General features: G+C 35.7%; 1 protein-coding gene across 3 annotated transcripts in view; it reads left to right on the plus strand.

The window, feature by feature from the left end:
- The window catches only part of ANKIB1 (ankyrin repeat and IBR domain containing 1), a 134,375-nt gene extending 109,484 nt beyond the window's left edge, over positions 1-24,891 (plus strand). For 2 of the 3 annotated variants that reach the window (XM_023639183.2, XM_070265662.1), the window contains exons 11-20: positions 3,554-3,684; positions 10,717-10,851; positions 11,814-11,900; positions 11,991-12,057; positions 14,216-14,361; positions 15,355-15,533; positions 16,392-16,443; positions 20,155-20,269; positions 21,227-21,360; positions 21,716-24,891. In XM_023639183.2, the coding sequence (XP_023494951.1) occupies positions 3,554-3,684; positions 10,717-10,851; positions 11,814-11,900; positions 11,991-12,057; positions 14,216-14,361; positions 15,355-15,533; positions 16,392-16,443; positions 20,155-20,269; positions 21,227-21,360; positions 21,716-22,459 (1,790 nt within the window). In that variant the 3' untranslated portion in view covers positions 22,460-24,891. The remainder of the gene's footprint in view (positions 1-3,553; positions 3,685-10,716; positions 10,852-11,813; positions 11,901-11,990; positions 12,058-14,215; positions 14,362-15,354; positions 15,534-16,391; positions 16,444-20,154; positions 20,270-21,226; positions 21,361-21,715) is intronic. The other variant, XM_023639184.2, reaches the window with a different exon arrangement.
- Positions 24,892-25,250: the final 359 nt, after the last annotated feature.

Genomic DNA, 25,250 nt, shown 5'->3' on the forward strand with positions numbered 1-25,250 from the left:
GGTTGTTGAATAGAATTCAAATAGTCTTTTTAAGAATTCAGTCTTTAAAAGCAACTTTGTTTTCACTTGCATACATGTTGACTCTACTAATAGAGCTTAGATTCTGTTATACTCTAATACCTGACTAAGTGAAGTTAACATTTCTTACAAAGAGACCTAAACAAATTAGATTATTAAGGAAAGAAGATCAAGATACAATAGACATATAACTGAAGTGAAGGGAAGAATCTGGAACTCAGTAGGGGTGAAAAAGATTCATCAGGTAAATTGTAGGCAGATAAGGTATTGCAGGTATTAAGAACAGATGTATGAAATGTTCATGTTCAGAACACTGGAAGTGAAGACATTTTTTCCAGCACAAGTTTTTGTTGTAGTAATAGTTATTTTCTGAGCATGATTTACTTCATGCAATCCACTATCATGCAGTTAGAAACTAGCTTTCTCTTAAAGGGTGGGAGGGAAAAAAACTGTGATGTTGCAGGCCACACAGCTGCTTTGTTTTAGTTGCTTTGTGCTTTATTTATTATAACAATGGACAATAAAGGTCATAAGAATATGTGAGAGCCTCTGAGCTAAAAATAATGTTGATGCTGAAGGGAGGAGAAAGGCCACTACTTTCAAATAAAAATTAGACTAAATTGTATTTAGTGATTAGGTTTTATAGCAATAAATACTGTTTGTAAACAGCATTATTGCCACAGCTTGATCTTATTAGCCATATATATAGTAAATTCCTTCTGAAATTCTTGTTCTCCACCAAATTATCTCAAAATTCTCTCTACTGACACACTAAACAAACAATCTTCTACCAAATGGGTTTAGAACTGTAGTGGAATCTGCTCAGTTCATTACTGCTATTGTTTCTCTCTGCTAGTAGAATTGAAGACCAGTACTTTACAGTCCAGCAGTAGCTGCTGTTCTGTTGTTGACACAGACTTAAGTAGGTAGGCACTTGGGGTTCCTCGCAGCAAGATGGCCCCATTCCTCCACTGCTAGACTCCATTAAAGGGCCACTCCTGGTGCTCAGCTCTTCCAGTTCATATACAGAGCCACTTCCCAGGGGTCAGTCAGCCCAAACCTTTGACCCCCTTCCCTCTCCAGGGATTTATATCTGGGAGTTGGGTAACTTTTCCTTTTAAACTTTAAAACTCAAAGAGTCTGATTTCTCAGCTTCTTTCTACTGAGGGCTAACCCCTTTCCCACCCTTCTGAGAGGACTGGCACATAATCAAGCCCTTGATTGAATGGGCCACTTTCAATGATTCCAAAGTGATTTTCGGACATGTCTTTCAGTAAAGAAAACATAGGGCTTCCCTGTGCACTTAGAGATAAAAAAGAAAAGAAAATGGGCCAGCTCGAGGGTGTAGTGGTTAAGTTCGTGCACTCTGCTTCGGTGGCCCAAGGTTCACAGGTTCGGATCCCAGATGTGGACCTAGCACTGCTCATCAAGCCTCACTCTGGAGGCATCCCACATAAAACAGAGGAAGATTGCCACAGATGTTAGCTCAGTGACACAATGTTCCTCAAGCAAAAAGAGGAAGATTGGCAATGGATGTTAGCTCAGAGCCAATCTTCCTCACAAAAAAAGAAGAAAGAAAACCAAACAAACCAAAGTTGGTTACTGACATTCTTGCAGGAAAAAATAACTTTTTCTTTTTCTGCGAAAGATTCACCCTGAGCTAACATCTGTTACCAATCTTCCTCTTTTTTTTACCCCCCCCAAAGCCCCAATACGTAGTTGTATATTCTAGTTGTAAGTCCTTCTAGTTCTTCTATGTGAGTCGCCACCACAACATGGCTACTCATTGACGAGTGGTGTGGTTTTGTGCCTGGGAACCGAATCCAGGCCACTGAAGTGGAGCGCGCCAAACTTTAACAACTAGGCCATTAGGACTGGCTCAATAATTTTTTAATTGTGCATCTAGAACTCTCTCCAGCCCCTAACTCTCTCCACTGGGGGCCAGGGGGAAGTTTATAGAATGTAAAAGTTAGAATCTTTAAAAACCATGGCATTCCTTAAGATTACAGATCTCAAATTGTAGTAGCATAAATTGAGTTTAAAATGATGAAGAGTATGAGGGTAGTGTGGGGATAGAGGGTGGGAAAAGCTTACCAAGTAGAAAGTAGTCAAATCATGAAGGGCTTTGTAATTTTTGCTAAAGCAATTTGATTTTATCTTGTAGTCCATTGTAGTCATTGGGGAGCAGCTAAAGGATTTAAAGGACGTTTGTATTTTAAAAAGATCACTATGGGGCTGGCCCCGTGGTCGAGTGGTTAAGTTCGTGAGCTCTGCTGCAGGCGGCCCAGTGTTTCGTTGGTTCGAATCCTGGGCGCGGACATGGCACTGCTCATCAAACCACGCTGAGGCAGAGTCCCACATGCCACAACTAGAAGGACCCACAACAAAGAATATACAACTATGTACCGGGGGGCTTTGGGGAGAAAAAGGAAAAGAATAAAATCTTTAAAAAGATCACTATGGGCTGTAGAGTGGTGGTTGGGGCAGGGAGAAGCAGCTGGGGAGATAGGTTGGTTTCCTATGTTGTAATCGTCTAGGCAAGAGGTTTGGAGAACCCCTAGCTAAATCAATAAGAAGTGGGAATGGAGAGGAGATAGATATGAAAGAGAAAGAGTTAGATCAATGGAATGCAGTGGGTGAAGGAAAGAGGAGAGTGTCCAAGATTATCCTGTTCCTGCATTGACTCTGGGTAGATGATCATATCATTTACCAGGGTGAGATAGAGTAAGGAGCAGGTTTAAAAGTGATTAGTTTTAGACATGTCACATTGGATTCATTTTTAGTTTATCTGAAATAATCTTGGGTAAGAAGTTGATATTTCAATATAATCTTCCTGTTTTTTTACTGTGATGAAGAGTTTCTGGTAATTATGTTTGCAGCCGGCCTATTTAAGAAATTATTGTCTAGGGGCCAACTCAGTGGTGTAGTGGCTAAGTTCATGCCCTCCTCTTCAGCGGCCCTAGGTTTGCCAGTTCAGATCCTGGGCATGGACCTACACACCGCTCATCAAGCCATGCTGTGGCAGCATCCCACATAGAGCAACTAGAAGCACTTACAGCTAAGATACACAACTATGTACTGGGGTTTTGGGGAGAAAAAAGAAAAAAAGAGGAAGATTGGCAACAGATATTAGCTTAGGGCAATCTTCCTCAACAAAAAATCATACAAGAAATTATTGTCTAAAGTAACCATTCTTTCTATAATTTTCTTTGATGCAATAGTTATTTTAAACAGAGAATAATACATGCTTTTTTTCTTTACTGTGCTTTTTTTCTTCCCCAGTTTATTTGGACACAACTTCAGGGAGAAATTTTTAAATCATATTTCTTAAATAGCATTTTGGAATATAGTTCCTTATCCTATAATTATGCTATTCAGAATGAAGCAATTTAAAAACTTTGCCATAGATCCTAGTAGGCAAATAAATATATGATTAAAATTGAGAGACAACCTGCAAAGAAAACTTTCGGGTTTTTTCCACCTGCAATTGTACACTAAATCATTTATTTTTGTGTTTGTTCTTAATATCCCAAAGTTGTAGGAGTTAGTGAAGCTTATGAGGATGCTGCCAATTGTCTCTGGTTGTTAACTAACTCCAAGCCTTGTGCTAACTGTAAGTCTCCAATTCAGAAGAATGAGGGGTGCAATCACATGCAGTGTGCTAAGGTAAGAAGTTTAAGAGGAATGTGCATGCTTTGCAGATGGAATCTTAATTTGATTGTTAATCCAAAGAAGAAATGTTAAAGGCATAAAGTCTTGTTGAGTTTCAGGTGAATTCTAGAAGACTGCATTCTGCATTCTTTGTTGAATAACATAAATGTTGATTTATATTACTAAATTTGACACTCATAGTGAATGTTAAAAATAAGGGTAAGAGTTCAGTGGTATTTGGCCAGAAGATCAGAAATGCCTGAGTCCTTCATTGCCAGTCACCTCCTCCATTGAGGATGCTGAGAGAGTTTTGTGTATATATAAATAATAATATTAAACGATTAAGCACTACTCTATATAGATCTCTTGCAAAGCTGGTTTTGGAGCACACAGCACAGACTCAAGGCCCAAGCCAGGCCCCAGGCAATCTCCCTAAGTCCAAATCTAAATCTTAGAGTCTACTTGTAGGTGTCTATAATAAAGGTACCCAAAGCACTGGGCAAACTTTAGGTCAGCTAATGAAACCATCAATTCAATAAGTAATACATTACTATATTGAAAATGAAAATACCAACGAAGATCTATGTGGCTGAAAAATAACTAATATAAATAACTACTGTTAGAAGACTACCCTCTTGACTTAGTTGCATAGAAATAAACTACCATATTTAACACCAATATTCTGGAATTAGGTTAATAGTATTTTATTAATCCACACCTACATTTATAAACATTTTTGTTTTAAAATTGTAATGATATTCCAATTTTTTCCCTTTTCATTGGAAGTGCCATCTATATATAAAAAATAATTATTTGAACCAGCCCTGATGGCCTAGTGATTAAAGTTTGGCACACTCTGTTTCAGCGGTCCAGGTTCAGTTCTCAGGCGCAGAACCACACCACTTGTCTGTCAGTAGCCATGCTGTGGTGGCAGCTCACATAGAAGAACTAGAAGGACTTACAATTAGAGTATAAAACTATGTACTGGAGGTTTGGGGAGGGGAAAACAAAAGAGAGGAAGATTGGCAACAGATGTTAGCTCTGGGTGAATCTTTCCTAGCAAAAAAATAAGGATAATTTAAAAAGTAATAATACAAAAGAGTGACATCAGTATCATGGCGGCATGAGCTCGTCCCTTAGTCTCTCCCCACTAAGAACAACAAAAAGAACATTCATAAACCGATGGAGGACATTCACACAACACAATAGATGTCTAAGAGATTCCCACAACCATACATCTGAAGGTGAGAGTGCTGGACCCTACCAGGAGGCAGTGAAAAGAGGTAAGTGGATCTCTCTCTCTTGAGCGGCAGCAATATAGGGTGCAGGACTTTGTGTGGCAGCCAGCCCGCAATCCTGAGATGAGAAGGGGGAAAAAGGCAGCCCTCTACTGGAACGCTTGCTGTCAGAGTTGCCTCTCAACCTGTGGGAATGCTCCACACCAAGGCAGTTAAGCAATTGCAAGGGTATCCACACCAAGCTGAGCAGCCCAGGTGGACAGATCATGCGTGCGGAGCAGGGGCGCGGGATTGCACATGTGAAAGAGCCCCTGCCCCCATCCTTCCTGGTGCATCAGCTCAGCAGATTGGCCAGAGCAGAGCATCCCCACCAGAGCATCTGTGCCTACATGTGTAAAGCAGTAGCAGCCAGTGGGCAAACACAGACAGGCCTTGTCAGCCCAGCTTCTAATGGATAGGCACATCTGCCAAGGGTCACAGAGGGCTCAGAAAATACAGCTCCTGCCCCCCTGAGTGGTGACAGGTGGAATCTGCGACCAGATGCTACCACTATGCGATGGCACAAGTCCACCCTATCAAATAGCTAAAGAGGTATATTAAGACCCCAAACCAGAAGGAAAAAGTACCCAGAAATCAATCCTGAAGTCACAGAAATTTACAATCTAAATGACAGAGAATTCAAAATAGTTACCATAAAGAAACTCAGTGAGTTACAAGAAAACTCAGAAAGACAGTTTAATGATCTCAGGAATAAAACTAATGAACAGAGGGAGTTCTTCACAAAAGAGATTGAAACTATTTTAAAAACCCCAGAAATGTTGGAGATGAAAAACGCAATAGCTGAGATAAAGAAAAATCCTTAAACAACAGAGCTGAAATATGGAGGATAGAATCAGTAATTTAGAGGACAGAAACATAGAAATGCTGCAGATGGAGGAGGAGAGAGAACTAAGACTAAAACGAAATGAAATTCTCTGAGAAATATCCAACTCAATTAGGAAATGCAACATAAGGATTATAGGTATTACAGAAGGAGAAAGGAGCAGAGAGCTTCTTCAAGGAAATAATAGCTGAGAAGTTCCCAAACCTGCAGAAGGAGCTGGAATTACATGTAAATGAAGCTAATAGAACTCCTCATTACATCAATGTAAAAGACCTTCTCTAAGGCATATAGTAGTAAAACTGGCAAAAGTGAATAACAAAAAATATTAAGGACAGCAAGACAGAAGAAAATAACCTACAAAAGAACTCCTATCAGGCTTTCAGCGGATTTCTCAGCAGAAACCTTACAGGCTAGGAGAGAGTGGAATGATATATTCAAAATTCTTCAAGACAAAAACTTTTAGCCAAGAATAGTCCATCCAGTGAAACTGTCCTTCAGATATGATGGAGAAATAAAAAGTTTCCCAGATGAAAGCTGAGAGAGTTCATTGCCACAAGAGCCCCCCTACAAGAGATGATCAAGAAGGCCCTTATACCTAAAATGATAATAATTACTATTATTATTGAAAATTATTGAGAGAAGAACAATGTAATTTTTCCAATTTAGGATGTGAAGGAGATCACATAGTTAGGAAGATTCCAATAAGTATTATTTGAGTTTTAACCTTGAAACTAATGATCATTATTGTTATGACTTAAAAAATAATGGCAGTTACCAGATGATTTTTATAAGTTTATGTTACTATAAATTAACATAAGTGAATTGGTTTAGCGAGACAGTAATAATGATTTCCTATGAGACAAGAGGAAAACCCTACTACAGTGTTCTAAGCAAAATGCTCAAAAATGCTTATTAGCTGATCAGGCCAAAATTATGTGATTTATTTGTGGTCTTATCTTCAATATCTATATTAGTTTGATTTGTAAAGAAATACAAGTTGACCATAAAAATCAGCAGTTCGGCTACTAGCAAAAGCAGGATCCAACATTACCTTTAGGTATTTCCTTCATAGCACCTACCAGTAGTAAGTACTTGATAAATATGTATTTAGTGAATGAATATTTTCATGAATTACTCAGGCTCATGATATGAGGTAATTTATATTAAACAGATTTTGGTTAAGCTTCGGTTGCATTTAAAAGAAACGTTTACGTATGTACCATGTAAATGTAGTAGTCTTGTGTAATATACCATTTGAAGTAAAGTAATTCTTATAACATAGAAGACACCTAGAAAGTAATGACCTTGCTACAGAAAAATGTTATACTTTTAGAGGTTTTTTTTAAATGTGAAGGTGGAACAACAGGTCATGTGTAACTGAATCCATATTGTATCATAATGACTAAATCTTAATATACTTTTATAATGCCTCAGTGTTGATTATGATTCAGTACACATTTTTTACTTTCTGGAATCAAATTGTTAAACATTTTTAAAGAATGACAAATTTGGCCCTATAAAAATAAGTTCATTTATTTCAAAACACTGTTTATTCTATTCATTTTCCTTTAGATAATTTTCAGGAGACTATTTAAATTGTGTATTCTTATGCATTTTAAATCACTTAGTAATTTTCTTCATCTGACTCTGTATAAAACTGTATGCTTCAGCTAAAAAATAAAAATAATTAAAGTTCTATATTCTTTTTCTTATCATAGAATGTAAAATCTGACTGTTTTGTAGAAATTTTTGCTGCTAATTCTGAGAAATAAATAGAGCTGTACTGAAGGGTGCTTGTATCAAATCAGGCACAAAGTTTGCTTATACCAGGCAACAAAAGAACTTGCATACTGTCAGAGCCTTGAAACAAGCCCACAATTTATCGTGGAAGTACATGTTTGTGAAAGGATAGATGAGCACAGAGACTTTAATTCAGCTCTCTGTCCATGACATATCAGGTAGAAAAAAAATCAGTAAAGATATAGAAGACAACATAATTACTAAAGTGTATCTGATTGCTGTATCTTCATACTCTGTATCCTGAAAATATGGATTATACCATCTTTTCAGGTACCCATGGAGCATTCACAAAAAAGTGACCATTGATCATCAAAGAAAATCTCAGTAATACTCCAGAAAATAGAAAATAGTATATGCAACATTCTCTGGTCATAATGGAATAAAATAAAACTATTGATAAAGTTACAAAAGGCCTTTTTATTTGGAAATTTTAAATCTTTCAAACAACTCTTAAAAAAAAGTAAAAATGGAAATTAAAGAATTTCTAGAAAACTAGGATAATAAAAATACTATTTTATCAGAACCTGAGGGTTATAGCTAACACAGTGCTCAGAAACATGCATAGCTTTATTCACTTAAAACATTACAAAATAAGGAATGAATTAAGGATATGACTCAAAAAATTAGAAAAACAAAATAAATTTGAAGAGAGCCAGAGGAAGGATTTAAAAATAAAAATCAGTGAGTAAAAACTGAAAAACAGTCCAACTAATAAACAAATCCAAAAAGTGGTTTTCTGAAGGAAAAGTAAGATAAATCACTAAGCCTATATAAAAAACAAATGGGGGTAAGAGAGTTCAAATGCACAAAGAAATAATGGGAATAAACAAAGCAAACTAAACTAATAATAGCAGATAACTTTGCTCAATTCTTGCAGATAAATTTGAGCTTGTATTTGAAATGGATTGATTTTCTAAGAAAATATAATACATTAAAGCTGACCCTAGAAGAGATATCCAGACAAATCTATTTTCACAAAAGAAAGACAGTATTTCAATGATCTCCCCTATTTAAAGCATTAGACCCTGACAGTTTCACAATAGAATTTTATCAAGCCTTTAAAGAATAGGTAATTCCAGTGTGATTTTAAACTTTCTGGGAGTGAAAGAAAAAAGAGAAACTTTCAAAGTACAGTATCATTATAAAATGAATACAATCCTGATACCAGCACTTGACAAGATTTTAAAAATTAAAAGAAAACTGTTGATCAGTCTTACTTATGAATAACAATGCATAAGTCCTAAATAAGATATTAGGGGAGGAAACCCACAAATGTTAACAAATGTAATACAACAGAGTACATTAAAAGAGAATTGACTGTCTATTATGCTTCAATTAAAAAAATCTTTTTAATGAAAAAAGAGTAATTGATCATGTCCAACATATTGCAGGAATACAAGAATGGTTTGCTATTTAAAAAGCTATTGCTGTACCTCATCTTGTTAGTAGATCCAGGAAGATAAATCATATCTGTTTTCTGTAAATGCTAAAAAGGCATTTGGCAAAAAATCAACAACCATTGTTTATAAGACACTCAAAGAAATAGGAATAAATGAAATCTTCCTAGTATGATAAAAAGCAATCTGCTTCAGTCCAAAAGTTAGCATGATATTTAGTGGGGAAACTCGAGGTACTCTCACTAAAATCAAGAACAAGTATGCTGTCCATCACAAATATTATTAACATTGGAGTAGATAGACCAGTCAACATAATTAGACACTAGAAAAAAATTGAAGATGTAAAAATTAGAAATGAAGTGATAAAATTATCATTTTTTGCAGATAGCATGATTGTATACCTATAAAACCCACAAGAATCAATTGAAAAACTACTACAAACAACAAGAGTTCAATTAACTAGTAAAGTACAAAATTAATATGCAGAAAGTAATAGCCTTCATGCATACCAACAACATCCAGATAGAGTATATACTGAAAAAGAAGACCCCATTTATCTAGAAAGAAACTTAAGAAATGTACAAGACTTATATGAAGAAAATTTTAAGACCCCTATCTGTAGGACACAAAAGATGACAAATGAAGTTCTTGGATAGAAAGAGTCCATCAAAAATACCAGCAGGTTTTATTTTTGTATCTAGATAAGCTAATTCAAATACACATGGCAAAATAAAACAAGAATAGCTAGAAAATATCTGGAAAAGAACAGTGGGGAGGAACTAGACTTGTCAGATAGTAAGCCATATTGTAAAGCCTCAGTGATTAAAACAGCACGGTACTGGCACATGAATCTACAGATCAAGGAAGCAGAATAGAAAGAAAGCCCAGAAAATAGACACACATACGTGGGAATTTAGTAGATGGTAAAGGAGGCACCTCCAGCTCTATGTTGAGAAACACGGACTGTTCAATAAATGATATTGAGGCAACTGACCAGCTGCGTGGAAAAAAATAAAGTTGAAATCATACTGCATACTCTATACCCAGGTAAATTCCGAACAGTTCAAAGATTTAAATGTTTTAAAAATAAAACAAACCATAAATGTACCAGAAGAAAACATAGACTTGGACTGGGAAGATCTTTCTGACTCAAAATCCATAAGCATAAAAACAAGGATGTATTTTCATACTGGAATGCTCTTATTTTTGGCATTGTCTGCTAATTATGGTAATAAAGAAAGTGAAAATTTCTAAAATATGAGAAACAGGTTTTATGTCAGCTGTTCTACTTAGAGACCTTTTAAACTTGTTCCCAGTTTCAAAACCAATTTCTCAAAGTCACCAGAAGTCTTCAAATAGTCTGGTGGAGCTTTATTGACCAAAGTAAATTTACCATGCACTTGAAAAATGAAACATTTGTCAGTATCTGTTATTATGATTTGGAAAGAATATCGTATTGATATTTTTAAAGATTCCTTGAGATTACTTCATAATATTGTGATTTACATTTTAATTTATCCTGATAAACAATAATTTTAAACTACCCCACATCTTTTCCATAGTGCAGTTAAAGTCTCCGGAGGAAACATGAAAAGGGGCTTGCCTTTAAGATTTGTTCCTGGTCACACAGGCAGGATTGTTTAATCTCTGCACATTGGTTGACTAGAAATTAGAAAATAATTTGCATATTAACACAGGGAGATGTTTGCATGGGTGTTTTCTTTTGAAGTGCAAGTATGACTTTTGCTGGATTTGCCTAGAAGAATGGAAAAAACATAGTTCTTCCACGGGAGGTTATTACCGATGTACTCGCTACGAAGTCATTCAGCATGTGGAGGAGCAATCCAAGGAAATGACTGTGGAGGTAAAGAGAACTATTTCAGCCAAGACCTGGGGCTGAGCTACCTAATACCGTTGGAAGTATTTTGCATTTTTCCTTTTCCCATCTTTATCGTGATGAGGCATTAAATTGAATACACTTTCGAGTAGGCTTTAATTTAAACAAAATAGCTCTATAAACTTGAGAGCTTTTTTCTTTTTAATTTTCCTTTTTCTATATTACTGAAGATAAGAAAAGTCTATATCCAACCTGCCTCTGTAATGACTTAAAAACAATTTTAACATAATGTCAACAATACAATATTATAACATATAATAAGTGTCTTAGTGTGCTGGGCTGCCATAACAAAATCCCATAGACTGGGCAGCTTAAACAACAGAGATTTGTTTCTCACTGTTCTGGAGGCTGGAAGTCCAAGATTAAGATTCCTGCCAATTCATTTTCAGGTGATAACACTCATCCTGGCTTTCAGACAGCTGTCTTTTTGCTATGTCCTCACATGGCGGCGGGAGAGAGAGAGAGCTCTAGTGTCTCTTCTTATAAGGGCACTGGTGAGCTCTATTGGATTAGGGCCCCTCCCTAATAAACTTGTTTCACCTTTGTCACCTCATAGGCCCTGTCTCCAAATATAGTCACATTGGTGCTTAGGGCTTCGACATATTAATTTGGGGGGAGACAATTCAGTCCATAGCAATAAGCAATATAATAAAACATTGAATATCTGATAAACATAGAGCTTGAGAGGCATCTTTGCCATACACTCTGTGATTGTGGATTCAATGGTTTGTCACAGAGAATACAAATACAAGACTTTGTTCTGGGAGGTTTTAAAATATATTGGTTATTATTTTCTCTCAATAAAATAATAGCAAGTCTGTATGCATTATTACCTAGTACTAATAAAATTTTTAAGTGAGTAAAAAAACCTAATTTTAATAGCTAATACTTTTATTTGTAGAAGTCATTTGTGGACTTTTGTTTCCTAGGCTGAGAAAAAACACAAACGATTTCAGGAACTTGACAGATTTATGCACTATTATACAAGATTTAAAAACCATGAGCATAGCTATCAGGTATGTCCCAAATCATTTCAAATGCTCTAAATTATACCATTGTGAATAAATAAAGAGTATGATATAAATTACTTATTTCTGTTCCTTTAGTTAGAACAACGCCTTCTTAAAACAGCCAAAGAAAAGATGGAGCAACTGAGTAGAGCTCTCAAAGAAAGTAAGTTGTAAGTGGTATGTGTGATAATTAATATAAAATAGCCTTCCATGCTTAAGTCACTTTATTGGGAGAAGGTTAAGACCCTTAATGGAATACATTATCTCCATTAGCTCATCCTGGTACTGTGTGGAGTTCTCTGAAGCCCAGAGTGCAGCTTAGCATTTGAGGCCTCTGTGATTAGATTTTCTACCCAGCTTACCTCGTCTGCTCCGCTGAGTACATCCTACACTGATAGCAGATAAACACACATTATGGTTTGCTTACTCTGTGCCACTGCTGATGTTCTACAATGTTGGAGAAAGTGAGTGGGACCTAAAAGGCATCCCTGACTAGTCAAAGGAGCAAGAGTCACATGCCACCCAATTGTCATGTGACTGAATCCCCAAAGATTCTTGAGAAAATTTAGCAGAGAGCCTAATTGAGTGGAAGGCAAGTATGGTTTGGGGAGATGTCATCTCACTGGTAAATAATGGACGTAGGAGTCAAAAAACAAAGAAATGAGATAGGGCTAACTTATGGATCCTAAATGAAACTTTGAAAAGAACGTTCGTAAAAATGGATTGAGTATTGGCTGCACCATTAGCATATACTATCTCATAGTGACCACACAGAGTACAGGTTCTGTATGTTCATTTCAAAAAGTCACATTTTAAAAATAATCATAGATAAGGTTTTAAGCCTAAAAGTGCAATCAATTATACCTGTGTTTGCTCTAGTTTATAAAAGTAATGAGTAGTAACACCCTTTTCATGAGGATAATTCCCTAATTAAGACAGTAACTCTAAGTTAAATCAGAGTGGGAGAACAAGTGTCAACAGCAGCTTAGTCTCCTTGTTAATTGTTAGTTCTTAGACTTTAGTAATGACATAACTATATCACACCAATATCACACTCTTGAAGTATTGTCCACAGTACAAACTGAAAGGAAAAACCCCTCACATGTTCTGCGCTTCTTCAGCGGGTTTTTGTCTCTCTCCTCACTGATGTGTCCCTAGTGCTTAGAACAGCACCCGACACATAGTAAACCTGCAGTAGATTTGTGTAGATGTGAATTGCTGTTTCTGTTCAACCTTCTGGAGGTTCTAGACAGCATAGTAAGATATGAAAAAAAATGAAAAGGTATAATTGAAAAGCAAGAAATGAAACTTCACACACTTCTCACACGTATCATAATGAGGGAGGCAGTGTTTGTTTTGTTTTGTTTTTCTTTTTTTATATCTTCTTAGTTCAAATACCTACACTAGGGTAGGTATTTGGAGATGGTCTGTATGTGTGTGTGTACAATACACATGTAATTTCTTTCTACAGGCATGCAGAATAATCTTATTTTCAAAAGTACTTACGAATTTAGATTCTACTGCTCAATTTCTGTTTATTTGCAGTCAAGGAAAAGGCTAGAATGTTAGAATGATATTTTGGGAAAGCACAGCCTCAGATGTTAAGGCAATTTCTTCTTCCCTCCTCCTCACTCTTCCTCTCTTTCTCTCCCTGAAGTTTTTTATTTACTAACATTAGTTGTCCAGTAATTCCCCAGAATGTTGTATCTTTTTCCTTACAATGTTGTTTTTGCAGAGGCATAATTATAATTAGCCTTTTTTTTTTTTTTAGCAAGGCATTTGTTCTGATTCTTTTTCAACAAAATTCTGGTAAGGATAAGCTGAAAAACTTAGTAAACCATGGAAACTTTGAGTTAACCTACAGCTAGATTTGTTTGCCACCAGCGTGAGAACAGAACCAAGGATTAGTGTATGCGTTCCTTCATGACTGCCATCAGTGCTCCTGGGCTACTGCAGCGTGTGCTTCGTTTATAAATGCATACAAGTCACACATGGTGTTTTATGTAGGTTTTTAGTCTAGTACAAGTAAATACTATCATATAGCTACTTCAAACAGTTCCTTCTTGTTTTGTGTGTGTGTGTGTGTTTTTAAGAAAACTTAGTTGTTTACTGGGCCTGCCCTGGTGGCCTAGTGTTTAAGTTCTGTTAAGTTGTTGGTGGCCCACATACTAAAACACAGAGGAAGATTGGCATGGATGTTAGCTCAGGGCGAATCTTCCTCAGCAAAAAAAAGAAGAAAATTTAGTTGTTTAAGTAATTTTATAATAGCATTTTTGCCAAAAAATTTTTTTCATTGTGCCTGATTTACTTTAACTTTATAGCTGAAGGAGGCTGTCCAGATACCACTTTCATTGAAGATGCAGTTCACGTGCTCTTAAAAACTCGACGCATTCTCAAGTGTTCTTATCCATATGGATTTTTCTTAGAACCTAAAAGCACAAAGAAAGAAATTTTTGAACTCATGCAAGTAAGATGTCTTTTTTAAGTATATTTAAATACAGTTATTATGAAAAACAGATTTCCTCCTTTTTCAACCACTTTAAGTTTTATCTTAGTTGAGTGTGATTAGTAAACAATTTTGTTTTCATTTCTAGCATGGTTTTTAAATAAAGGAAAAGTTGCCAATAATAAACAAATTTTTTTTATGTTTAAATTTGTCACTCTGCTTATCTGAATGAGTTCTGAGCTATGCACACGTTTCTTACCACATTTCTTCAAACTGGTTGAGCTTGAAATCTGGCCTAGTTCTGATCATGTAATTAGGAATTCAAAGATGAAACAAACCACGTTACATACTAGATGGAAAAGATGCTATTTACCAGTTTATTTTAAAAGTACAATGGAAAAAGTTACAGTATTTAAAAAACAAACACACCTAAGCCAACTGACATCACTGTAGCTGACCAAGTTCATTGGACATTTCTCTTTTTTTAAAGCCAACAAACTTTCTTCTCTTGCTACAATTTTCATGTTATCCTGTTGAACTGCCCTCTACTAATTTTATATCCTACATTTCTTTCAATGCTGAATGTTCATTTTCTCCATGAAGCCTTCCAGACCTAACCCCAAATCACAGGGCTCTTGCTTTGCCTCAGATTCCTTCAGCACTTACATATAGTCTGCACCACGGGGCCATGCATTGGCATGGACAGTGCCTTGAAATTCATTAGTTTTTTTTTCATGTAGACAAATTATAAATTCCTTATAGGCAGCTGGTATACACACTACTTTATAATCCATAACAACTACATTGCTATAAATGACTTTTGAATGAGTGCTATTTCCCTAAAATGTCCAAAATAGAAACATATGTTAAATAGGAAGTTATTTCAAAATTTGGATTAATTTCTGACTTCAAATGAGTTAGATTTAACTGAGAAACCAGGTAGACACTAGATTTGCTATTAACTAACCCACTTAGCCTATAATCTTTCTTCCCCCTCCCATCTTCTTAACATAGACAGACCTAGAAATGGTCACTGAAGACCTTGCCCAAAAAGTCAATAGGCCTTACCTTCGCACACCTCGCCACAAGATCATCAAGGCGGCATGCCTTGTACAGCAGAAGAGGCAAGAATTTCTGGCATCTGTGGCTCGGGGAGTTGCTCCTGCAGACTCACCAGAAGCTCCAAGGCGCAGGTAAAAAGGATGCATGTTATGGAAATCATTCTAGCTCCAGCCACAGATGCCAGCAGGTTTATTTTGTATTCAACTGGGGTTGATAATCCTGGAAGTTACTTATACTTAAAATACGGATAGCTAATAAAAGTGTGTTAACTTGTTTTTGGTGATTCTTTTTCACCCTGTACTATTTCTATTTTTCTTGTTGTTTTTTGTTTGTCATTGTATAGTTTCTCAGACTAAATTAGGCTAGATTAATTTCATACTTCAATGAACTCAAATTCAAAGAGTATTTTAATGTATCATTTCAAATATGTAATGTGTAGTGATATGATAGTCATAAACAGCTTATGATGTAGACTTTGGGAGCCTTGCCAACTTGTTATGGTCATATTTGTATTTTTGTGGAAAGAGGTTGTGAAGAAATTAGAAATATGATTATTAGTAAAGTTATGTGTGATCCATATTCATCCATTAAAGAACAGTTAAGTTTTAGTTGTTTTATTTCAGATACCTATGCTACTTCTGCCATTATAAATTGAAGCATTTTTTTCTTATTCATAATAATTGTAGGCATTAGAAATTCCTTTGACACTATTTTTGCATAAACACGTAACATAAAAATAGAAACAATCATAAAATACTCTGATATAGCATTTTGATTTTTATTTTTCCACCATTTTACACAAACATAAAGCAACTTAGAATTTGAAAGAAATAACAGAAGTATCATTTTAATTATGTTCAGTAGTTGATCCACTTTGGTTGAGCAAGCTCCAAGGAGAGGAATTGAGTACTGTGCAAAGGGAAGGGTCTGCTTGTATGTACTCTGTAGGACTGATGATAAATCAAACGGTATGTCTCATTTCTTTGTAGCTTTGCTGGTGGAACATGGGATTGGGAATATTTAGGATTTGCATCACCTGAGGTAATTGTTTTGTGAGGTTTTTTGTTTTGTTTTAATTATATTTTTCCTTAGTGCAATCCTGCTTGCATTTGCACCTTTACCTATTCTAAATCCTCCTGAGATTGTCAGCAATGTTTTCTCTTTCTTTTATAATAAAAATGCCACAGTGAGCCTCCAGTAAGCTATTTATGGTGTTGAGTTACTTCACATTATTAAATGCATCCTGCCATTTTATCATTTTTTTATTTATTAGAAATGCATTTCTAGTTGTAATATTGATCCAGTCTTAATCTGTTAAAAACCTACATAGATGTTTTTTTAAAGTCATTGCATAAACTGAGAGAATTGATTCATAATCAATTGCTAAAGTGGAAATTTGACATTAATAATATTAATGCAGAAAGAAGTGCCTTGCTTAGTTGCTTTCTGCATCTCTTCAAGATTTTCACACTCTTCCTGGCTTTTTGTTGTGGTGGTTGTTACTGATAGACCATTTTAAAATTCAGAACGTCTAAAATACTAACACTGCAAATAAGAGTTGTCACAAATAAAAATGAGAGAGAGTGAAAATCTTAATCACATTGCTATTTTCTGAGATTTAAATTGCCACCGTCACTGTTGAGTCTAAATGGTTTTAGCAGTTCTCTCTACTTCCGTCTCTCCTTCCTTGCTCTTTGTAAAACAGTATACCATCTGATGCTTATATTATGATAACCATTTAACTTAATTCTTGGAGGGGGGTAGAACAAACAAACCTTTGTTTATCATTGATAACCCATTTGTTTACCTGCCACTAAAAGACAGTGAGATTGATTTTTATCTAGAAATGACTGTGGCTTATTTAAATCGTATAACTTTCTCTTTTCAGCTGCTGAGGATACTTGCAATCACCTTGTGTCCTTTTGTATTGGTAGATATATCCGAGAAAATACTGACTTGAGAAAGCAATTTGTGCTTAGAGCTCGAGCTCTGATATGGAAATTTTAGGTTCACTTAAACTACAAAAAATTTTAATATACTAATGAAATTTCCATTGTAAAACAAATTATGAACCTTTTCTTTACCTAATCCTGTGCTTATTATTTCTATGTTATATAATTACAGCTTTGGGGAGATTGTGGAAATTTTCCACCTAAAAGGAGAAAATAAACAAGCTTCAGTTATCAAAAAAAGTACTAAAGGTTTCAGTATTTCAAGATAGAAACACAATTTAGCAAAAATAAAACCTTTACCAGAGTATTCACTATCATGTATGCATCATTTTGTGACTTTCTGGCTCTGACAGTAACTTTAGGAATCCTGAAATATTTGTCCTTGAATATCGAGGGCCTGCTAATATGACTGACACAGATTTATTTTGTAAAAAAGGAAGACTTGGCACCTCACATGTAAATATATATATATATCTATATAAAACATTATTGAGCTCTTGTTCTCCAGAGATTGAGAATCGTGAAAGTATAAATAACATTTCCTTCTTAAATTTATTTTTTATGAGTTAATAAGGCTTACAAGAATCATTTAACTCACTTTTACTTTTGTCTTCTTTAAAGTCCTAGCATGTTGAAACACTAAGCTTTTATGTAAATGTTTTTGCAAGTCTAAAGAATTACCACACAGTGTGAAACTTTAAAATTCTGCATGTATGTGACTATCAAGTAACTGCCAAAGTTATATCTTTAAAACTTAGCTCTTGGCCTTCATATAGACTCTGTATAAAATAATGTTGCTAAACTCCAACAGACTTTTAGGTTGAATTTATATTTTTTCAGTAGAGTTAATTCTATGTTACGCTGTTTTAGTTAAATTGAACGAGTCAGTTACAAGCAGTAGTATTTGTTTTGTAGCACTTTAGAGGCAGTGGAGCCCAGAGGAAAGAGCATGGTGTAAAAGTCTAAGGGACCCCTGAGTTCAAAGTCGAGCTCTGTAACTTATTAGACCTTCGGCTGTGTTCTTCCTTAATTTCTCATCTTTAAAATGTGGGTGGTGCTATCTACCCCATGGAAGTTCTGGAAGGATTAAAACATCTCTTTAAGTCACTGACAAAACTGCACAGACAAAATGCTCAGTTATTATTTAAAACAGAAAAACTCCTCGCAGCCTTTTTCCCTATGAATCATAGAACTGCTCGATGTTCTCCGTAGCCTTCGTGCTCTCAAATCATTAGGAGTATCCCTACTAAAGCCTGTTCGTATGCTTACTTGAAGATGTTAGGAATCCTTGGAAAGTTTCAGATAAGTTTAGTTTTATGAGAACAATTTTTTAAATCCTCTTGCATCCTGAGAGAAGGCCATTTGAGCTTTCTATCAGAATAATTATAAATATAACAAGTTTCTTTTACAGTTGTTTTTAAGCCATTTACTTTTCTTAAATTGGAAATATGTATGTTTTATGATCAGTAATAGTTTATTTAATTCAGAATAACTTTCTACCCTCATCAAGTATACAAAGTAATCAAATTCTCCCTAAGTATAAGTCTTGAACTGAAATAAAAATTTTGCGACATCTTTGTCTGAGAAATGTGGTGGTCCCCAGTGGTCCAGTGAGCCGTGATGACGTATAACAGTCATCCAGTTTTGGAACATGGGCCTCCAGGAAAAGAGGAAATGATACCCGAGCTCAGCCAGAAATTTTAAAGAGCCTAAATAATTCCTCCAAGCGCTTGTAGTATCTTTCATTTACTGGGTTCTAATCAGGAATGGAATGCCTCCACTCTTATTAGAGTCCAACTGCTTACAGATGGAGTTTAAATAAATTTAACCAGAGTGGTATCATGTGAAAGTTTTATTTGTGATATAAAACTTGGCTTCATTTATTCCACTTCTTTCACAATATAAGCATATTGAGTATTCTGGGGTAACTGGGATAATCATAAACCTGAGTATCTTAGTATTTTATCACTGAAAGATTCTATAATGATTCTCAAAATTAACGTTTTTGTGCTAGTGTCATGCACACTGGCCTCTGTTCTATCACTAAAATCTGGAAAAGTACATTTGTATCCAGGTAATAGCAGGTAGTCCCAGGTTCTGCCTCTGGTAATAGCACACCCACTTTAAACTGTTATCACAAACGTAAAATAGACTCAGGACATCTGCCCAAATCTATGTTTCTCCCATATGCTAAGTAGAAAACACCTCTCCTGGCTGTGTTGTAGATATCCCCACATATTAGCTAATATAGAAAAGAAGCCAAGTATCATCTTATTTTAAAGCTAACCTCACATACTTCTTTTAATCTAGTCATTTGACTTGTGAGTATGGTATGTGGGGAAAAGTATAAAATCTAACAACCTAGGAAGTACTTAACAGTGTGTGCTTTTCTTTTTTCTTTTTTCTTTCTGTTACATATATCACAGTCACTTTTTTAACCAGAACTCCAGGGAAAGCCTAATGTATATTAATAAAATCACTATGGTGTTAGTTATAATATTAGATAACAAGACCCAGGCATAGGAAATAAGGCTCGGTCATGATCTAGCATTAGAGCTTGCAAGTATTCCCAGTTTACCCGGGCAATGGTAATGATTACTTAAAATTGTTCTTTTTCCATTTTACTTTTTCTGTTTCCTTGGCATGGCAAAACCTGAAGTTTCTTTTTCTAAAGCCAAGTGATTTTATAATATGTATATAAAATCATACATTTTTTTTCCTGGAAAAAAAGTGTGTTGTTTTATTTGCATTAAAAAAAATTGCATGCTCTCCTGTATTTTATAACCTTTGGTTTATGCAGGAATATGCTGAATTTCAGTATCGGAGGAGGCACAGACAGCAGCGCCGTCGAGGAGACGTGCACAGTCTGCTCAGTAATCCTCCAGACCCTGATGAGCCAAGTGAAAGCACTTTAGGTAAGCTCTTGAGTTGCGTATGTTTTACTCTCTTAGTTCTCTTGAATTTAATCTTGAAACTCGCTAATCCAAATGTTTGTGAAAGAGCTTGTAATTTAGATATACAATCAATATGCAGATGCTTCTAATGTCACAGACTACAGAAAACCAGGGGGGTTAAGGACATAGGCTGTGGAGTCAGACAGACCTGGGTTCATGACCCCATCTTTTCCGCATATCAGGGTGACACTTTAGTCAAGTCACTTGACCTCTTCAAGTTTCTGTCTCCTAATTCTAAAGATGCAATAATGATAGTGCCACTTTGTGAGTTCGTTGTAGGCATAAATGAGATAATGCATGTAAAACACTTAAGTACTAGTAGCACGTAGTAAGCATTCAATTAACCGTAACTGTTGATTGCTGTTATTGTGTTCCTGGAATATTTTTATCCTAGGCTCGGTTCTCCTATAAACATTCTCTAAAAGAGAGAAAATTGCTGGTATTAGAGGAAAATTATTATGAACCTTTAAATGTTAAACTGTTAATTGAAAATCTTCAGACTATAATGTCAGCAGATGATCTTTAATAAATCAGAATCAACAGGCCTAAACATTTGCTCTTCAGGCTATTCTAACTTCTAAATTCTTTAGTTTTAAGAACTCTGAAAAGTAAAACACCTTTATTTGTTATTACTTTGGGAAAAAAAGAGGAGTGGATGGTAGCACTTGCATTTATGAATAGAACCATATATAATTCAAGCAAAAATACAAAGAACAATCATGGATTTGAAGTAATAGTATTAGATATATATCATTGCTTATGGTGAGACAAATATGGATGAGAAATCTCTGAAAGATTAAGTGAACGTGTGAACATGGCTTTTCACCAGCACTAAAAGAGAAGTTGCCAAGTCCAATAAAAAGATGTATGAAATCTTGTGTGACTAAATTGTCTCTGGTACCACTTGCTTTGAAACAGATATCCCAGAAGGCCACAGTGGCCGCAGGCCTGGCCCTGCCGTGGTAAGTTCTGCGTCTATGAGTGTGCTGCACAGCTCGTCCCTGCGCGACTACACCCCTGCCAGTCGCTCTGAGAACCAAGACTCTCTTCAGGTAGCCTTCCTGGGCAGCCTCATTGCCCTTGCTTTTGCTCTTTCTGTTTAGCCCGGTTTCCTGTTTTCACTCTTATTACTTTCCTTTTTCTTCCTTCCATTCTAAAATCTTTGCTTTAGAGATATACTACAAGAAAAGATTCCTATATTTCAGATTTATCTTAAGGAATTTCTTTTCCCCTTTAGCATGGGCAAAGAGAAAATTAAAATAAGATTTGAGTAGGTAAAATAATTTTTCTGTATAAACAGAGATAACGTTAATTATCTATTTGGTAAAGGAACAGTGGTAAACCTCATTGGGTTAGATCACTTTTCCTTTTACATTTTAAAGTAGTTTTCCTTTCTGTTGCTCCCAGGCCCTGAGTTCCTTGGATGAAGATGATCCCAATATACTTCTCGCAATACAATTATCACTGCAAGAATCTGGGCTGGCCATCGATGAAGAAAGTAGAGACTTCCTCAGTAATGAAGCATCCTTAGGAGCAATAGGCACTTCTTTACCTTCCAGGCTGGACTCTGTCCCCAGGAACACAGATAGCCCTCGGGCTGCGTTGAGCAGCTCTGAACTGTTGGAACTTGGTGACAGCCTCATGAGACTAGGAGCAGAAAGTGACCCATTTTCAACTGACACCCCGAGTTCACACCCTCTCAGTGAGGCAAGAAGTGAATTCTATCCCTCGTCCAGTGACCTTGACTCAGCCGGCCAGGATGCCAACATCAATGACAATCTCCTTGGCAATATCATGGCTTGGTTTCACGACATGAATCCTCAGAGTATTGCCCTGATTCCTCCAGCAAGTACAGAAATCAGTGCAGATTCCCAGCACCCCTATGTCAAAGATGGGTCAGAAGGGGTGAGAGGAATGGAACTGGTGCCACCAGAGGAAGATGCAATGTTTGAAGATGCTGTGATCAGTAAAGGTAGAGGATCCCAAATAGAAGAGGAAAATCCTTTGGAAGAGAATATTCTGGCTGGGGAAGCAGCATCACAAGCTGGCGAAAGTGGTAATGAGGCAGCTGATAAGGGGGATGGTTCAGATGTTTCAAGTCAAACACCTCAAACCTCAAGTGAGTGGCTTGAACAAGTACATTTAGTGTGAACTGCACACCTCTGGGCTCTAAATGAATCACAGGTACAGGTGGTATGCTAGTGGAGTATGCTTTACAGAAACTTGATCCACTTAATTCCAACTCAGAAACCACTGACATTAGGCTCGAATATGAAGGAGTGAGTTCCCTTGAATAGTAGCTTCATTTCTAAGTTTAACCTTACAGGGAATTTCTTTTGTATTTAATTGGATAACTTTTCCCCTTTTTGCTGACAAAAAGAAGAGCGAGAGAGAGAAACACAAATGAAACAAATAGGTTAGATTCTACATTCTTTAGAAATGCAATCTTCTGTTTAGCCTAAGGTCAGCAATACTTAAATTGAACATTTAAATTAAAGGCTTACTCCCTAATCCTTGGGTGGTATTTCCTTTTTTAAAAAAAAGTTTCTTCATTTTGGAAGTTATTTTGGACAGATGTAATAACATTTAGTCCTCAGTCTTTGTGTTCTTCCATAACTGCCCTCCCTTCTGTCTGAGCAGTGTGGATTGAGGTATTCAAGGCTTCTCTTTAGTGCTGCATCTACTACAATGTAATTAGTTTTAATTTTCACATGAATCAAAAATTTCTTTTTATGTCTATTTACAGTCCACTTGTGCCAAACTCTGACTCGTGCGCTGGCTAATGAGGCATTTAGGTGTGCGGTGTCCTAGAGGGCCCCAGAGCAGTTCCAGCCTTCTCTGGAGGAAAACGTGCCACTTGGTAGCAGTGATATTCCAGAATTTAATGGGCTTTTGTTGCCATGGAGACTGCATTTAAATAAATGTAGCCTGTAGCTTAAGTTAACTAAACCTAATGCTGCTGTTAAAAACAGTTTATTTTAATATTAAAATACAGTTGATTAGCAACAGCGGTGCTGTATTTTAAGAGACACTTTATTGGAAGTGCAATCATAGTTCTTTGTTTTCACAATTTTACAGTGCATTCTAATTACTAATGGGTGCAATTACTTTTAATGGTAAGTGTTTTATAAAATAGAAAAAAATTGGAGTTTCATGAGTTATAGTAAATCCCACAATTATTGAAAAAGTCAATAAAACATCCTGCGCAACATGTTACCGTGCCTTTGCCTAACCTACATGGATAGTTGCCAGTTAAATAAGTGAGTAATTCAAATTTCAGTGTTTCTTCTGAAGTAACTATGCTATAAATTGCAAAGACCTCCATAAAACCACCCATGGCCTTGCCTTTACAGTAAATATAACAACTAAATGTTCAATCGGTTTGTTTGCCTAAATAGCACATGCTGACATGTGTTTGTTCTATTGCACAATATTCATTTGCTGTGTGATTACTGTTTAGTGTTGAAAAAAATCAACTTTCTAGTTATCAGTGTCTTACTGTGAAGAAAATACTGGTCTTAGTTGTAATTAAGATACAATGGTACAGTGTGTAATTAAAACTAGAGTAAACTGTTGGAATGGCTGTTTTACTTACATATTATCAAAACTAGCATAATATAAAGCAAAATAGATATGCAACACTCCACTTAATGTTTTGCCAGATTCTTACCAGAAATCTACAGATACCAAAATTTCAGTACCGAGTTTGTACAGGCAAGTCCTGGGCTGGGTAAAAGGTTATATTAGTATTGATATCCTTAAGTTGTAATTACAGTTTTCAATTACTTTTTTTTTCCAAATCCTGCTTTTGAAATATTCTTGTACTTCAAATTCATATGGCTAGGACATTATATTAGAGCATTTAATATTTCCCTGGTTCCCCTAGGATAAACTATGTGGGAATTGTTCCTATGCCATGGATATCAAAGGTCCACATTAGTTTTTATTTCCCCAATTATCAGAAATATTGATATCAACCCCTATTAAAATTAGTTGGGGAAAATACTAACTTTATCTACAGTGTATTACTGTATATTAAGCTGAAATAGTCCATTAAAGGATTTTTTTACAAATTTATTTTGGATTAAAAATATCAACACCAATTAGTTTTTAGACCAAGTTGTAATTTTTCAATAGAAAGAGTCTTTGTATCACATTGAGGCATCTTGCAAAGCTGCAATAAGGTGAGAAAGCGTGCTCTGTGTGGAGATAGTGTCCGGGGTGGGTCTGGTTCCTCGCACCGTGTGCAGTACCCTTGTTTCTGTGGTGTTCTCTCCTGAGCATGAAAAGTGATCATTATCCAATTTGTATTTCCTTGGTACATATTTTAAAAACAACACAGTCATTGACTTTACAATTCAGAAATAAAGTTTGGCAAAGCCTATTTTGTAAACAAGTTAATTTTATAATGTTAAAGAAAAAATTCCTCTAACCTTGACTTGTTATTTGCACTTTCATAGTCTATACTTGATACATTCCCACTTTATATACAGTAGGATTCTACAAACGTGTAGATGTTTGGCCAAATGAATGCTGTTAATAATATGTAAAATTCTTTGATTAAACATTTATTACTTAAACTACTTCACTTTTGTCTCATTACATTATAGACTTTAACCAAGTCAGGAAGGTGATTTTCTTCAATTTAAATTCCCTCCAATCTGATGGGATTAATTTGGTTCTTACACGTAATTGACTAGTACTTATTTTTTACAGTAGCCCACTTACTGAGCATTTTATACTTCAAAGATGAACCCAAAACACTGCATGACAATGTGTTAAAACATTGTGACTTCAATGCTCATTTTATTTTCATCACTGTAGCTTTCAGGAGAAAAGTGTTAAGATTTTTCCTTGAAATCTCTAATAAAAACATACAGAACAAGATAGAATTTTAAGATATTTTGTGAAATTCCTTAGGACTGGAAAATTTTTTATGCTA

The sequence above is a fragment of the Equus caballus genome, chromosome 4 (genome assembly GCF_041296265.1).
Source record: "Equus caballus isolate H_3958 breed thoroughbred chromosome 4, TB-T2T, whole genome shotgun sequence".
In the NCBI taxonomy this organism is placed as follows: Eukaryota; Metazoa; Chordata; class Mammalia; order Perissodactyla; family Equidae; genus Equus; species Equus caballus.